Source organism: Callithrix jacchus, chromosome 9, assembly GCF_049354715.1.
Source record: "Callithrix jacchus isolate 240 chromosome 9, calJac240_pri, whole genome shotgun sequence".
Taxonomy (NCBI): Eukaryota; Metazoa; Chordata; class Mammalia; order Primates; family Cebidae; genus Callithrix; species Callithrix jacchus.
Genome location: NC_133510.1, coordinates 96,933,751 through 96,950,283, shown reverse-complemented (window position 1 = coordinate 96,950,283; position 16,533 = coordinate 96,933,751). Strand labels below are relative to the sequence as shown.

The window sequence follows — 16,533 nt, the reverse complement described above, 5'->3', positions numbered from 1 at the left end:
TGTTTCAGAGACAAGGACACTGAAGCACAGAGATGTCACATAACTTGCATAAGAAACATGTGTAAGATGTTTTGACTCATGACAGTAGCATTTACGGTTCTCCAACGCTTGCCCCATACTGAGGGGTGTGCATACATTTTTGTGTTTATACTTTCCTTCATTCACTGAGAGCTTCGTTAATCATGACATTGTGTGCCAGACACTACATTAGGAAAGGAAGGGGCACAAGACCAGAGAGCTACATTTCAAGGAGGCAAATGTCAAGTGACCATCACTTTTATCCTTGAATTTGGAACCAGCAAAGAGAATTGGTTCAGGTCAAGAATGCTGTCATTGTCATTGGAATAGGCTACTTCTTTAAATAAAATAAATGATGTTTATGGGGCACTAAACATGTGGCCTTTGTCCTTATATGGCTCGTGCTAAGGAGTCTATGTGGTGTGCTTGCACAGAGCTTCCTGGTTCAGAAAAGAAAATGTGTGTGAGGCAAATGTTCCCATCAAAATCCAATAGGAGGCTGGGCATGGTGGCACATACCTGTAATCCTTGCCACTTGGGAGGTGAAGTTGGAGGATCACTCGAGCCTGGGAGTTTGAGGCTATGGTAAGCTATGACTGTGCTTGCCTGGGCAACAGAACAAGGCCTTATCTGTATATAAAAATAAACACATAAATAAAATCCAACTGGGTATGTGGCCATAGCTCCAGTGTGTCGCAACTTCACATGTGTATCATTAATTAAGAACAGATTCTATTAGGTGTTAGGTATTTATTTTTACGTGTACTGTAAAATATATAAATAACATTGACCCATCATTTCAAGTATACTGCTGTTTGGAATTTAAAAAAAATTTAAGTGAATTAATTTAAAGAAAAATACTAAACTAATAACGGCACAGGTGATACTTTAGATACTGAAAATTAGCAAAGTGGTACTCAGATGAAGCATACAGTAGTGCTTATTGGAGGTGTTACTGGTATTTTGAGTGGGGCAATTCTTCATTCTGTAGGATTATCCCCAGCCCATGCCCATCACATGGCAGTAATGTTACTCCTAACCCTCTGCCAGTGCGTGGTGACAGCTTCCCCCACAAACGCACACAAATTCCTCCACACATTTCAAAGGCCACATACTAGAGGCCTGGGGGGATTTGGTATCAGCTCTGACTGGGAACTATTGCTAAATCAAAGCTAAAGACTTGTTAGATGCCCCACTGGAAAAGCACACAAGCTATGTTTGAGTATTTCTGAAGTAGAATGAAGGGAAGATAAAACTCAAGTTCAGTTACCAGGTGGCTTAGTGGGGAAGGCACCACAGTAAGCAAATGAGAACCGAAACGAGAAGATAGTGAAGACATGAGAAGTCCTGGCAAGCGTGGGGACACACTGCAGAGGCCTGGGGCTATAGACAGAGCTTTCCTGGCTTGGGCCTGCTGTTATAGGGCAAGACCAGTTCCTTCCTGCTTGTCTTACAGGTGCCATCTGGCATCTGACAACGACCAGAGACAATGCCCACTGCCTGCTGAGGAACAGGCAGTACAACTACTGATTGAATATAAATGCAGTATGATACCAAGCCAGGGGATATTTTGTAAGGATACAAGCCATATGATGAAAAATGTAACCAATTTATTAATCATTAAAGAAGGAAAAGAAGGCTCCAGAAAACCATGGGTCTCTCTCCATGTGTCCCATAATATGCTGTTAACAGCGAGCATGAACTGGGGGAGGAGGGGAATAAATCAGTGATTTTTGCATACCACCCACGATACTGTTCATATCCTTTTAAAAGTCTTGGTTATTATTGACTCCTTTGATCCACTAGTTTTCCCATTACATCCGAAGGTTGACTGTTCTCTACCTCAACGTGTCTGTAGGACAAGTATTTCCAAAGATGCAAATAGGTGGTGTCAAGGAAGAGAGGTTTTCCAATGTCAAATAAGTTTGTAAAACACATGTTTCTGATGTGGAGATTCACAGTACACACAGGAACTTTAAAAGTGTTGAGATTTCTTCTGTTCCCTTGGTAGTCTAAAGGGTGAAATCCAAACTCCTGGTCTGTTTTTAAAAATTAGCTGACTTGCCCCACCTCACTTAACAGATGTAATTTTCACGGGAGGCACACTTATAACAACTGCTCCTCCTAGGCATCTTATCTTCACTTCCAGGCCCTCTCTCATCTTCCCCCACCCCCTAGCACACATTCCCCAAGCTTTCCACTGACTCCACATTCCTGGCCAGCCCCAGCTCAAGATTCATCTATAACTCCTATTCCCTACAGCAAACTTCCTCTCTACTGTGAAACTGTATCTGTACAAGATTGTGTCATGTCATTTTGATTACTTCAGTGTTGCCTTGGAATTATCCCTGGGGAGCATGATATAGGTAGTTTGTAAGCATCTTTGCCTATTTTCAACTTCTCCTGGGAGTCTATTATTGCCCCATGGGCCTTGTAAAAAAAATACTGCTGGAGACATTACGTGGTGGATGTGCTGATGGCATAGCTTTGTTCCTTTGTAAGACTACTTGGATTCTCTATGTCTCTAAGAATTAACAACCACTGGACAATGACTGAACATATGTATTCATATTTTCTGTCTTTAATTAATTTGATGTTTTTCAAATTAAATGACATACAGTTACGTGCCACATTACAATGTTTCAGTCAACAAGGGACCACTCCCTGCTCACTCAGCTCCATCTCAGACCCAGCTTCCAGGGGAACACAGCTTGTGCCTTGAGGTAGTGAGCAGTGGTCAGGTTCTAAATATAGTTTCTTTTCTTTTTTTTTTTTTGAAGACAGGGTGATATGGTTTGGCTATGTCGCCACCCAAATCTCACTTTGAACTGTAATAATCTCCATGTGTCAAGGGCAGGGCCAGGTGGAAATCCTTGAATCCTGGGGGTGGTTCCCCCATATGGTTCCTGTGGTAGTAAGTCTCTTGAGATCTGATGGGTGTACAAATGGTCATTTCCCTGCACAAGCTCGCTTGCCTGACACCATGTACAAGAGCTTTTGCTTCTCCTTTGCGTTCCACCATGACTTTTTGAGGCCTCCTCAGCCATGTGGAACTATGAGTCCATTAAACCTCTTTCCTTTATAAATTCCCAGTCTCAGGTACCACATATACAATGGTGGCCCCATCAGATTGTAATGAAGCTGAAAAATTCTTATCATAGCCATTGTGGCATCATAGTGATGTCATAGCCATTGTAACATAGTGGCACAGCACATTGCCTTTTCTAGGTTTGGATATACAAATACTTATCATTGTGTTACCATTGCCTACAGTATTCAGCACAGTAACATGCTGCCCAGGTTTATAGCCTAAAAGCCACAGGCTACACCATCTAAGTTTGTAGAAGCACACTCTGTGATGTTCGCACAACGATCACCTGATATATTTCTTGGAATGTATCTTTGGTATCCCTGCTGCTAAGTGACCCATTACTGGATCCAGTACAACAGATTGTATATTACAACTGTGTAATGTTGGAGGTGTTCAAAGTCAAAGGTAAGAATGTGCTCCTGGAAATGGAATCTGACCTTTTACCTGCATGAATGTTAAAAGTTTGCTTTTATTTTTAATATATTCTCTACCTTCTTTCTCCATTCCTATGGACTGCCCCTCCCTCCAGTAAACCCAATGCCTTTTCCATGGTCCTTTCTGTGTCTGTTAATAGTGATTCCATCCTTCAGTTGCTCAGGACAAAAGCCTTAGTGTTTCATAATCAAATTCCCTTGTAACAACATCACATCCAAATCATTTGACTCTGCCTTGAAAATATATTAGGGCCAGGCGTGGTGGCTTATGCCTATCATCTCAGCACTTTGGGAGGCCAAGGCAAGAGGACTGCTTGAGCCCAGGAACTCAAGACCAGCCTGGGCAAAAATTAGGTGGCATGCTTGTGCATGCCTATATTTCCAGCTATTTGGGCAGCTGAGGCAGGAGGATCGCTTGAGCCCAGGGGGTTGAGGAGGCAGTGGGTCATGACTGCAACACTGCACTCAGCCTGGGCAACAGAGTGAGACCCTGTCTAGTAGCCTCTGCTCATGCTGCCAATAAGAACATACCTGAGACTGGGTAATTTATAAAGGAAAGAGGTTTAATGAACTCACAGTTCCACATGGCTGTGGAGGCCTCACAAAGGCATGGTGGAAGGCACAGGAGAAACAAGGCTCTCTTACATGGTGGCAGGCAAGAGAGCTTGTGCAGGGGAACTCCCATTTATCAACCATCAGATCTCATGAGACTTACTCACTACCATGAGAACAAACAGTATGGGGAAACCACCCCCAGGATTCAAGGATTTCCACCTGGCCCTGCCCTTAACACATGGGATTATTACAGTTCAAGGTGAGATTTGGGTGATGATACAGCCAAACCATATCACCCTGTCTTCAAAAAAAGAAAGGAAAGAAACTATATTCAGAACCTGACCACTGCTCACCACCTCAGTGCACAAGCTATGTTTCCCTGGAAGCTGAGTCTGAGATGGAGCTGAGTGGGCAGAGAGTTTATTAGGGATCAATGCCTGTGGAAAGGGAGAAGTTGGGCTGTGAGGCAGTCACAAGGAAGAAGGCCTGAGTGGACTCCTTGAGGAGCTCTGAACTGGGACGGCCCTTAGGAGTTGTCCTGAGTCGAGGTACAGGGCCAAGCCTCTGTAGCCGTCACTGACAAGCCTCTAGAAAGGGGAAATGCCACTGGGCAGGACAGTTGTCTTTAGCAGAAACAATTCTGGAAGAGGTGACAGCCAAAGGCCATCAGCTGGAGCTTCCCAGCTGCTGAAGGAATAAATGTTTAATTCTCAAAGGAGACTTAAGCAGCATCTACCACACTTCACCATGGCCATCTTGATTGGAGCCCCCATCTTCTCAAGATCAGCTCCTCACTGATCTGCCTGCTTCAATCCTCTTATCACACAGCTAGGGTGACCCTTTGAAAATATGTGATGTCCCATCTCTGCTCAAAACCATCATGTCAGTACCTCCCTGCCTTAACCTGAGTAACATCCAAAGTCATCACAGTTATCTGTACAATGCTACAGCCTCTGCTCCCTCAGCTCTCAGGCCTCAGCCACTACTCTTCCCCTCTTTACAGCTGTACTCTAGACCCTCTGAGCTCCTTGCTGTTCCTTGAAAATGCATGGCAAGTTCTGTTAAAAGATAAATTTATGCATATTAAAATTTCAGGAGCTTATTTGAGCTTTGAATGATTCATGAATCGGGCAGCACCAGACCACAAGCAGTGCGGCACTCTGAGGGAAGGAGAGGAGGGGGCTTTTATAAGGTGTTCATAGAAGCCAGACAAAAAAAAACTTTTGACTGGTTAAAGCAGAAAGTCCCTAGTGAGAGGTCAGTTGGCAGTTTCTGACTGGTAAAGCCTCTAGTTGAAGTCAGCTGGCAGTTTCTGATTGGTTACGTTTGTTTCATTTTACTGTTTACATTGAGTTGGTTTTCCATTTGCTTCGGTAGGAACCCAAGGTGCTGAAGGTGGCTCAGCTAAATGGCCTCCTGATTAATTATTTGAACAGCTCCTATATCAGGGCATTCCCATTTTACTGTTTCCTCTGCCCAAAATGCTCTTTCAGGCCTCAGCATGGCTCTTTCCCTCAGGTTGTCACTCCTGTCACCTTCTTGTGGGCATCTTCTCTGGCCGACCTTTTGGAAACGATACTGCTCCTTCCCTTGACTCTCCCTGCCCTTCACTACATTCTCTTTCTCCATAGCAAGGGGCTCAAGGGGAGAAATTACAGACTGTCACATTGACTGCTATATCACATCACATATATTCATGCCTGGAATGTGTCAGGTGCTCAAAAAATACATGTTGAATGAATTTCTGTAAGCTGCAGAAAAAGGTTCCATGATTGGTCCAAATTGAAAATTGGTCCATGGTTCTCTAGGAGAGTAAGAGGAAGGAGCTGTGTTTCCTTTCTGTTGTTTAGCTTTGGTCAGACAGGTCATTTGTTTTTCTTTCCTCAAATTAAATAAGGATTTAGCTTAAGTGTCCTTTATAGAGCAAGCAAACAGTTAAAATGTTAGAATTCTGACGATATCTCTGACTAAACCTTATGAAAACCTTTTTTTTTTTTTAATTTGTTTTGGCCTCTTAAAAGCTGAAGAATTTTGACACTGTTAAACTTTCTCTAAGGCTTTTGCTCCCTAAAAGGAGGGATGGTTAAGAAATCCCCTACTGAGCCAAATACAGTGGCTCATGTCTGTAATCCCAGTAGTATGGGAGGCCAAGGCAGGAGGATGGCTTGAGCCAAGGAGCTCAAGATCAGCCTGTGCAACACAGGGAGACCCCGTCTCTACAAAAAGAAAAAAAAAAATTAGCTGGTTGTGGTGGTGTGCACCTGTAGTTCTGTAGTCTCAGCTACTTGGGAGGCTGAGGCAGATCACTTGAGCCCAGGAGGCTGAGGTTTCAGTGAGCTGTGATTACACCACTGCACTCCAGATGAGGAGACAGAGCAAGACTCTGTCTCTTGAGAGAGAGAGAGAGAGAGAGAGAGAGAGAGAAATCTCCCACCCTTTTGTGTTTCAAAAGAAACAGCCATCCCCACAAAGGACAAACCAGCCCTGGAATATTCTGTGATAAGATCCACCTTCATCCTTCCCAATGGCTCCCATGAAGGACTCCTTCCTTTTCTTTGAGTTATTCTTCATTAATAAATGTTCTCCCTATTGCCACAGCAAGAATAAAATCATATCCTTAATTATGCAGTACATTTTGTCTTTCATAGTTTGACACCAAGACTTGGATATGATTAGACCTCACCTTCCAATTCCCAGTTATTCCACACAGGTAATGAGGCCTTAGGTCATCTCCAAGTTGTTCAGTGGGGTAGAGCAGAAAACGAATGATTCCTCTCCTCCCCATCATAAGGATCGTGGCTGACACCCTATAACAAAACACAGGTTAACCAGAAAAAAAATAACAAATGTATTTGATCATAGTTTTTCTTTTAGCAATTTAAAACAATTTCATTTTAAAAATGAAAGCACTTACATTCTCTGTAAAAATATAAATATAGCAAACAGGTAACTGGTGTGTAACACACTCATTTGCACACATAATCAGGCATTTATGGAAGCATATGCCCAATTGTGGATATAAAGGCAGGTTTCATTTGCACTTTATTGCTTCAAACAATGAACAGCCTATTTGGTCATACTTTTACATGACAGGGGAGCCTTCAGAATGAAGACCCAGAGATACAGGAGAAGCTATCTGATTTTACGCTCAGGTTTGATGAAGCAGAGAAATGTGACTGGACAAAAGAAGGGTATGACCTAATGGAAATGAACTGAGTGGAGAAACCTCGCAAGGCCTGGCTGTCCAGATTCTTCTTGGCCTCCCTGTGCAGCATTCCTTTCTCCCAGGCGTGGGGTAGGACCTGTCTGGGATGAAGGTCTTAGTTTCTTTATGGCCAACTGGTATACAGAAGGATGGTGGAAGGTTAGAATAATATTTTTTGGTTTTATGGCTGGCTTTGGGGAAAAGGAGTTCTAGTTTCTATGACCCATCTTGGGGAAGAGGGATTACAGTTTCTATGGCTTATCTCAGGGGAGAATGAGGGGTACGAGACAGGTGGGGGCAGAAGAAAGTCAGAGAGAGACTTCCCTTCTGAGGCTGCTTCTGAGTCCCAACAGTGGCAATGATGTTCATTTTCAACAAAAGGGAGGACTGACAATGTTGAACTTAACCTAAGTCTTAGACTCATAAAAAGTTTAGATGTTGTCAGGTGCGGTGGCTCATGCCTGTAATCCCAGCATTTTGGGAGGCCAAGTCGGGCAGATCATGAGGTCAGGAGTTTGAGATCAGCCTGGCCAATGTGGTGAAACTCCATTTCTGGTAATACAAAAATTAGCTTGGCATGATGGCACATGCCTGCAGTCCCAGCTACTCGGAGGGCTGAGGCAGAAGAACTGCTCGAACTCAGGAGACAGAGGTTGCAGTGAGCCGACATCGCGCCACTGCACTCCAGCCTGGGTGGCAGAGTGAGACTCTGTCTCACAAAAAAAAAAAAAAAAAAGTAGCGATGTTAAGAAATCCTCTGCCCTTTTGAGTTGTAGGAACTGGCTAATTGCCAAGGACCATGCAGCCTTTGCATATTCTGAAGTAAGACCAACCTCCGTCCTTCTTCATGCTCCCATAAGACTCTTCCTCCATAAAACCCAGACTCGTTCCTTTTCTTTAAGGTATTTCTTGTTGATGAATGTCCTCCTATTGCAACAGCCTGAATAAAAATCATAACCTAATTTACTGGTGGATTTTGTCTTTCATAGTTTCATAAGGAGGGGACTTGTGTTGAGAGGGTTTATTTATAGCCTTAAAGTGTCTGTTGGAAAATCAGCAGCTGACTATAGCGAGTGACAAAAGAACTCTTGACAATAGATAACAGACAGCCAAAGGGTCTGCTCCCTCAGCAGAAAGCCAGCATGAAGCTTGGTTTCAGAGCAGGGAATAATTATTACTTCCAGAGGCTGACAGAAACTTGATTCAAGCAGATGGCTGGACAAAAATATATTGTTGGAAGTAATTTACCAGCATAAAAGGTAAATGTCACTCTACATAATTTCCCCATGAAATCAACTATCTCCAATGTGCTAGCCACAAAAGACTCAGTTCTTCCCTGTCTGGGGCTCTGGTTGTAAAGAGATGGAGTGGAGGCAGAAGTCCCTGGAAGAGGGTGACTGTCATCCATCACATGTCTACAGCCTCTTGCTTCCCCTCTTGCCACGTGATCTCTGTACAGGGCAGCTCCCCTTTGCCTTCCATTATGAGTAGAAGTAGCCCAAGGCTTTCACCAGATGCTCAATCTTTTAGGCAGCAGAATTGCGAGCCAAATAAACCCGTTGTCTTTATAAATTACCCAGCCTCAGGTATTCCTATGTAGCAACACTAAATGGACTAAGATAAACCACTACCTACTATTCATATTCAAAGAAATATTCCCTAGACAGACACCTTCACTCCTGTCCAGGGCACATACCAGGAGCACCAAATTCATCAGCAGTCTATAACTGGGCTTACTTACAGCATTTGCAGGCATTTGCTGTCCTCGGATTAGCAACGAGCTGATGAGTCATGCTGAAGACCTTGATACTGGCCAAGTCCTCACAAAATTGATTCATCTTCTAGAAGCTGACAAGTAGGAGGTTATATGTCACCAAAAGAAAGACTAGTAACTATTTGATCAAATCCAACCCATTTTATATTTCCAAATAATCTCCATTAAGAATGTAATTTGACATCAAAAACAGGCCTGCTTAGAGATAGAATATGAAAATGAAATGGAAACATATGAGCATTGCCAAGATGTTGGGTTTGTTTTTTATTTTTAAGTGCTGAAACCTGGATTTCATAGCCTGTGCTTTGAATTAAAAATAGCGATCAGAATTACTGCCATATATTTTGCATAAGTTTAATAGACAAGGCTTAATTGGCTCACTGAACTGTGTCTTTGTGAGACTTTAATTTTCCTGTAAGAACCGTAAATGCCAACAAGATAGACGTCCCTGTTCTTCTAAGCTCTGTTTATAGTTCCAAGAAGTAAACAGGCAGTTATTACATTAAAAACATTCCCTGTATGCCAGCAACATCTAATTTTAATCTGTGGGAGTTTTAGAGGAAAAGGAATAGATGTCATAGAAAAGAACCCCCAAATATGCCTAATACTTAAAACTTGAAGCCTGATCTTGATTCCACTGTGGATTAATAAACCACGTTTCTCAATGTCACTGTCATCTGGATGCATAGGATATTCGCCACTTAGTTTGTCAACAAGAGTCTCTTAGTTTCTAAATTGCTCTGAGATCGGATTTTGGAGGCATATTTATCTTGCGTACTCATGGCAAGGAGTGCTATTTGTCAAACTGGATGTAAAATAAATTAAATGGAATTCCGCTGCCCGTATACATTAATGCCTCCCAAAGAGACCAACGTGCTAACTTGGGCAGGACTTACAAAAGCTCAGTTGAAGTATTACCTCCTCTGTGGCGAACTTAATTGCTCCCTCTGTGCTGGCCATAGTTGCTGGGGGTTATAGCTGCCTCCCCCATAGGCTGAGATCCTGCAGGGCAGAGACTATGTCTTATTCATCTTTGAATCTCTGGTAACTTGCATAGTGTTTTGTAATCAGCAAGAATTTGCTCAATGACTGTAGGTATTCCTTTAATGATAGTCAACTGTTAGATCAGAATCCACCCCAACTCTGAGTATGCTCTGAAGTGTGCCACAGTTCATAGCGCCTTATCTTTAAAGTCCTTATAAAGATACTGAGGGACTATGCAGTTTCTGTTTCTACACCACAAATGTCTGCAGGACGTGATTCTACCCTCATACTCTCAGAGCTCTGGACGGGTGAAGAAGATTGGAAAAACCCTAATAGCCAAAAGAATTCAACTCAATGGTTCAACAAAACATCTCCTCTACCAGGCACTGTTCTAAGCATGTTATACCTTTCATCTCATGGAATCCTCACTGTGAGCATGGGCGGGTACTGTTACTGTCTGTATGTTACATGTGGGGAAACTGGCACTCAAAGGTGGAGTAACTTGTCCAAGTGATAGAGGCTTACTATTTCCCATACCTCTCGCTTCCTAAGAAGCCAGGCAAATGAATCATTTCTCCTCTGCATTTCCATAGACTCGATACTCAGGCACAGGCTTGATTCATCATGTTGTAATTGGAACTTTACGTCTGTCTCATTGGTTAAACAGTGAGTTCCTGGAGAAGATTATTGGTAATCTTTTCTCTTCCCTGCTTAGCAGAGTGACTGGTGTATACCAGCCTCTGCTTGAGTGTTTGCTGAATAAGTGAATGAGGGGAGGCTCTGTCAAAAGATACCACACCTGGGGAACTCCCAGAGAAAGGGATGAAGACAGACTCATCTTATTGCCTCGGGGCTGTGAGTGTGTGTGTGTGTGTGTATGTGTGTATCCAACAGCAACTTTCAACAGCAGGCCACCAAAGCCTAGTGGAACTAACTGGCGTTTAAACCACATACCTTATGTTTTGCTAGAGCAAAAGTAGTTATAAAAAGAATTTTTAAGACAGAGTTTTGTTCTGTTACCCAGACGGGAGTGCAGTTGCACGATCTCGGCTGACTGCAACCTCCGCTTCCTAGGTTCAAGCGACTCTCCAGCCTCGGACTCCTGAGTAGCTGAAATTACAGGTGCTGGCCATCCAACCTGGTTAATTTTTGTATTTTTAGTAGAGATGGGGTTTCACAATGTTTCCCAGAAAAAGCTCAAGTGATCCACCTGCCTCATCCTCCCAAAGTGCTGGGATTATAGGGGTGAGCTACCACACCTGGCCCTAAAATATTTTTTGAAGTTTTTTCCAAAGTATTAAAAAGTCCAAATAGTTTTTCAAAGTATGTCATTAATACTTAAGCCTGGCAATTCCACTTCTAGGAGATTATGCTAAGCATCATCATGCTTATATGTGTAGAGGCCACAAACACAAACATGTGTGGGGCTGAGCAGATGGAAGGAGCTGGGTAAAGAATGTGCATTCTCTGGAGTGGGGGGTGGGAAGGACAGTGGCATGCTGGAAAAAGCTTGCCTGTTACTGTGATTTGAGGACAGGGATCCAGAGTAGCCAAAGGTTGTTTTTCAATAGGGCCTAGAAATCTCAATTTAAAAATATTGGCTGTGGTGGACTGCAAAAAATGGACCAAAATTATTCCCCTCCTGTCTCCATGCCTTTTGGTAGAGCCCTCCTGCCCAGACTCTGAGCTGGCACATGACTGGCTGTGGCCAGAGATGTCAGCAAAAGGGATGCAAACAGAGGAAAGATATTTGCACATGGGGGCTTGCCTTCTTGCTGCCCGGCGAACCCCCTCCACTACTACCAAGTAAAGATGACAGGGTAACCTGACAGATCAAAGGCATGTGACCTAACCACATGTGACCCGTTGCCCCAGGAAATAGACTGTGACTTCCCAGACACATGAGTGAGGCCACCCTAGGGCGTCCTGCCTCAGCCAACCCACCAGCTGACCACAGATGCACAAGAGAGCCCCCAGCAGAGATCAGCTGAGCTGGCCCAGAGCGGAAGAGCAAGCCCAGACAGCTCACAGAATTATGGGCTCAATTTTAAGCCATACATTTGTTGTTTTAAACCATTAAATCTTGGGGGTGGTTTGCTATATAAAAAAGCTAATTGAGAACAAAACTAAAATACGTTTGGCACTAAACAAAGCAGGGATCTAGTTCACTGTAACCTCTGATGAATGTAAAGATTTGACCACAAACACTCTATTCCTTGCATCACTGTTTATAATAATGAAAAAGCAAAACCAACCTAAAGATCCATGCAGAGAAGTGGTTAAGATGTGATGGCACACCTACATACTGGAAAGGTACCTCACCACTGAAAATGAGGGCACAGAAGAGCGGCAAAGCATAGACTATCGACCCTTGCTAAGTGTGCCATCAAATTTTGATCAACGGGTAAAATTTCATTGCCCTCCTGGAACACGTACTCTTGGGGAGATGGAACACAACACTGACTGGATCATCAGGTGATGTAGAGGCCATCATGCTGTAAGGAAGACATAAAATCTCAGAGTAAAGCCCAGACTGTGTTAAACTTTGCTTTTTGAGGGTATTAGAATGCACAGAGGGGAGCTGTAAACAGCTCTATTCAAATAGTGTAATGTGATTCCAAAGAGGGACGGAGCAAAAAGTGGGACAAGGGTTTTGAGAGTGAAAGACATCGCCCTACTTAGTAGCTCAGTGTCTTTTAATCGCTTCAAACATGCCACCAAAAATTATAGGACTTGAAAGTGTGTTGTGAACACAGGGGATTTTAGAAATCATTGGCATAGAGAAATAATGACACAGAAAGACAGTTTTAAGTTATATAAAAGAGGCCAATTGTAAAGGAGCGGGTACAATATAATCCCATTGTTATAAAATTTAGAACTTAATTTTAAGCCATGAATATAAAGACCATTTGGAGTATGCCACTGAGGAATATTAAAAAGATGCATCATTTTAATTACACATTTTAGTCTCTATAGTCCTCCCATTGGCAAAAAAAAATAAGTCAACTGCATTATCAGTTGGAAAATACAACACTTTTATAATGAAATGCAGGCAAAATCCTCTTCTTTTTATAAAAAGAATATGCAGGCCTAGGAAACTAATTGGAGGACAGAGATAAAAATTGGTATGTACAGAGTAGGGATAATTTTATTTTTCTTCATCTTATTTTTTTTTCAAACTGCCATAATCATGTACTTTATGTTGAGAAAATTTAATAAAAGTTAGTTTTAAAAACATTAGGGGCCACACTCATACATGCATATGCGCGCGCGCGCACACACACACACGCACACACACACACACTCTCTCTCTCTCTAACCCAACCCAAAGTGATACAAGACTATATATTAATAAATATACTTTCTGTCAGTGCCTGCAAATGCTCATGCCACCTCTATGCACTCATTCAGAGTTTTCCTGGGGGTAAATAGTCTCTGGAATTGTAGAATCTTCCCCCATGCAAAAACACAGAAAATCCCTGCAGGCACATCACCTCCCCAGTTCTCTTAGGAGGCAGGCAGCTGCTGTGTAGCATTATTCTTCATGGCCAGAGGGAGAACCAAGATAGGGATTCAGCTGCTCTGTTCTTCTACTCAGCAAGTCTTCTGCAAGCACGTGAGCAGGCCCAGGGAGGTGCTGCTGCCATTTGGTGGTGAAGACACTCTGCTCATTAAGGGCAACAAGTCAGAGCTCTCTAAGGGCCCCCTCGGCCCTGTCTGTCTGGCCCATCATGGACTTGTTCTTCACTAATTGTCTCTCACTGCTGACAGAGCCTGCACGGTCTTTATGTGTGACAGATTCCTTGCAAATGGTGAATGGCGGAGAGATGACCCAGCTAATCATCAAACCTGCTTCTAAAATGCCATCCAGTCGGATGCAAGCAGAGCCCAGCTCTACTCACTCATCAATGAATGTGACTCTGAGCTGTGAGAACAAAAGCCAAAGGAACTCTCCATTAGGAAACTAAGGGGGAAGACAGCAATGTAACAAGTCCCAGGTTCAAAATGACAAGTGATTCACTGAAGATGCCACAGCAGTACAGCCTATCACTGGGCACAGGGATATAGCCAAAAGAATGAGAATTTTACAAGATAATGAATTATTGGCTGGGCTACAAAATGGAAAATTCAAGCTGATAAGGCCAGTGGACTATCCTTTTGAACTGAATTCAATGAAAGAATAAAGTGTGGCACAGTAGCTCTTTTTTAGTAATGGAAACATGGTTACAAGATGCCTGAGAGGACGTAATCCACACACTATTTTCATCTTTTTAAACACTCACTTCATGCTCAACTCTGCCATTCTATAAATTTATTCTTGGAATGGAGAGAAGTAAAAAGCATGATTTTTTTTCCCTCCATTTTGAAAAATCCTGAGTTATGTTAGAAGTAGGAAACACATTCTATAATTACTAAGAAGGAGAGATAACAGATTGGCCCCATTGTAAAATTTATAAATTCCAATCAATCCCATTTTAAAGCCTAGTAAGAAATGTGGCAATAGTATCTCCTCCCCATGCCCTCAGCTTTCAGCCACTATTCAGCTTTGCCTGTGGTCTAACTATACCTTCAGCCACAGCAGTGGCAAATTAACAGCTGCCATTTCCTGAAAGCTGACAATGAGCTGCATCTGGATGTGCTCCTGGCGGACATAATTGCTTTAATCATCACAAAGACCTCAGAGGTGAGTACAATCATTTTCCCATCCTACCAACGAGGAAACTGAGGCGTAGAGAGGGTAAGTAACTTGTGCGAGGCCATACAGCTAGAAGGTGGGGACCAGGATTCGAGCTTCTTCAATGAGCATGCAAGAGAGAAGGGGAGATGCCTCGTGGAGCAGTTGGAAAGGGCTCAAGAGCCGTCGCCCAAGCTCATTCACCCTGGGCCAATCGCTTAATCTCTCTACAGAAGGTGAACCACCTTGCCCACTGCCTCACAGGATTGCTGAGAAGTCCAAATGAGATCAAATACAGGAAAAACCTTGAAAATAGCAAAGCATTCTCAAAGCACCCTGTGCTATTGATAAAAGGACAGAAGACTAAATCACACTCCTTAGGAGCACAACACTTCAATCATTCTGGCTTCAATGGAAAGACCACACCCCCTCTCCTCCCTCGACTTAATGCTTTCAATAAACAGCACAGGATTTTCTTGCGCAATCTTTTAAAGATGAAGGGCTCAGGTAGGCATGCTGGTACTTGAACTGGTCTTTGCAGGGAGCTTTAGTGTCTTACAATATTTAATACAGACATCCTGCCTGAGCTACTTATCCTGACTTGGAAAAGTAACCATTTCACTGTTACTACTAATTCTGTTCCAAAAACAAAAAAAAAAGACTATTGTAATTTCATACCCTTAATCTATGCAACACAGGAATGAGAAGGAAACAAAAAAAACCAACACAGTACTTTCTCATGAACGAGACACATTATATATAGTAATTCACATTTTATTATTGTATCATTATGAACAGTGAAGTCCATAGTTCAGTCCTCAGACAACATAAAAGTAAATGTTTTACATATACTTTTGTAACACCTCCCTATAATGTGATGACATGATATCTATATTTTTTGAACCACTGTGATTTACTAGTCTATTAAAAAGCCATTACACATTTAAAAACGGAACAATTCCAACAATGCAATCTTCAAGCAATTAAAAACAAAAAGATGTTGAGCCAGTGTGGGAGATCCGCTGAGTAATCCGGCCTTTGAAGTAATGTCTAGTGGAAACCCTGTTTTCTCCTTCCATCTGAGGGTTATTAAGAATAAAAACCCCAAACCAAAAACCACCTGCTCTGAGTGAAAGTCAGGATTCAGCCCACATGACTCGGGACACACTCCCCAGTGATTGGTGGAGGCACCATCACTCCAACATGTGCAGGAGCAGTGAGGGGTCTGCCTCCACGGCCCGCAGCCCGTTGTGCAGGCTCTGGAAGGTGGCCTCCTTCCCAAAGCGCTGCCGCCAGTGGACGAAGGCCTCCACCACCTGCGACTGCACATTGTGGGGGTGGTTGGCCTTACAGCGGTAGATATCCGTCTGGGACAGCCCCAGAGACAGCACCACGGGCTCCCACTCAGGCCCCAGCCTCTGGGCCAGCCGGTTAATCTGCCGGTCTGATGGGGAGCTGTTGAGGAGGTGTGAGGGGATCACAGTCATCCGGTCACCTGAGGAAGAAAAAGACACCCAGGTGAAATGAGCAAGGCAACAAACACATCATTTGGGGGCAGAAGCAAGAAATGGGAGAAGAAAGCATGCTTCCAAATGGCAGAGTCAATTGGCTCTCGTCTTAGCTGCTCTGTACAATGCAGTGATTCAGGGCTTATTTATGAGAACGTTTATTACAGAAACTTTTTTTTTTTTTTGAGACGGAGTCTCACTCTGTCACCCAGGCTGGAGAGCAATGGTACGATATTGGCTCAGTACAACCTCTGACTCCTGGGTTCAAGTGATTCTCTTGCTTTGGCCT

General features: G+C 43.1%; 1 protein-coding gene and 2 long non-coding RNA genes across 12 annotated transcripts in view; 1 reads left to right on the top strand and 2 right to left on the bottom strand.

Moving 5' to 3' along the window:
• Window positions 1-9,050, bottom strand: part of LOC144577646 (uncharacterized) — a 47,030-nt gene extending 37,980 nt beyond the window's left edge. The window contains exons 1-3 of the long non-coding RNA XR_013522016.1: window positions 9,045-9,050; window positions 6,782-6,905; window positions 538-648 (exon numbers count right to left, since the gene is read on the bottom strand). This is a non-coding gene — a long non-coding RNA (uncharacterized LOC144577646). The remainder of the gene's footprint in view (window positions 1-537; window positions 649-6,781; window positions 6,906-9,044) is intronic.
• On the top strand, window positions 3,245-16,232 carry LOC118144302 (uncharacterized). Of its 2 annotated transcripts, XR_004728966.3 has the most exons (3): window positions 3,245-3,514; window positions 7,192-7,462; window positions 8,080-16,232. It is a non-coding gene; the product is annotated as an uncharacterized LOC118144302 (long non-coding RNA). The 2 variants fall into 2 exon arrangements; XR_013522017.1 differs by having other exon boundaries at window positions 7,192-16,232.
• CRADD (CARD and death domain containing adaptor protein) overlaps window positions 8,985-16,533 on the bottom strand; it is a 199,670-nt gene continuing 192,121 nt past the window's right edge. For 8 of the 9 annotated variants that reach the window (XR_008473925.2, XM_035257294.3, XM_035257295.3 and 5 more), the window contains one exon: window positions 15,497-16,231. Coding sequence is in view for 8 of the 9 variants with exons in the window: in XM_035257294.3 (XP_035113185.2) it covers window positions 15,930-16,231 (302 nt within the window). In the remaining variant the exon portion in view is untranslated. Of the gene's footprint in view, window positions 9,152-15,496; window positions 16,232-16,533 lie in introns of those variants that run through there. The other variant, XM_078337076.1, reaches the window with a different exon arrangement.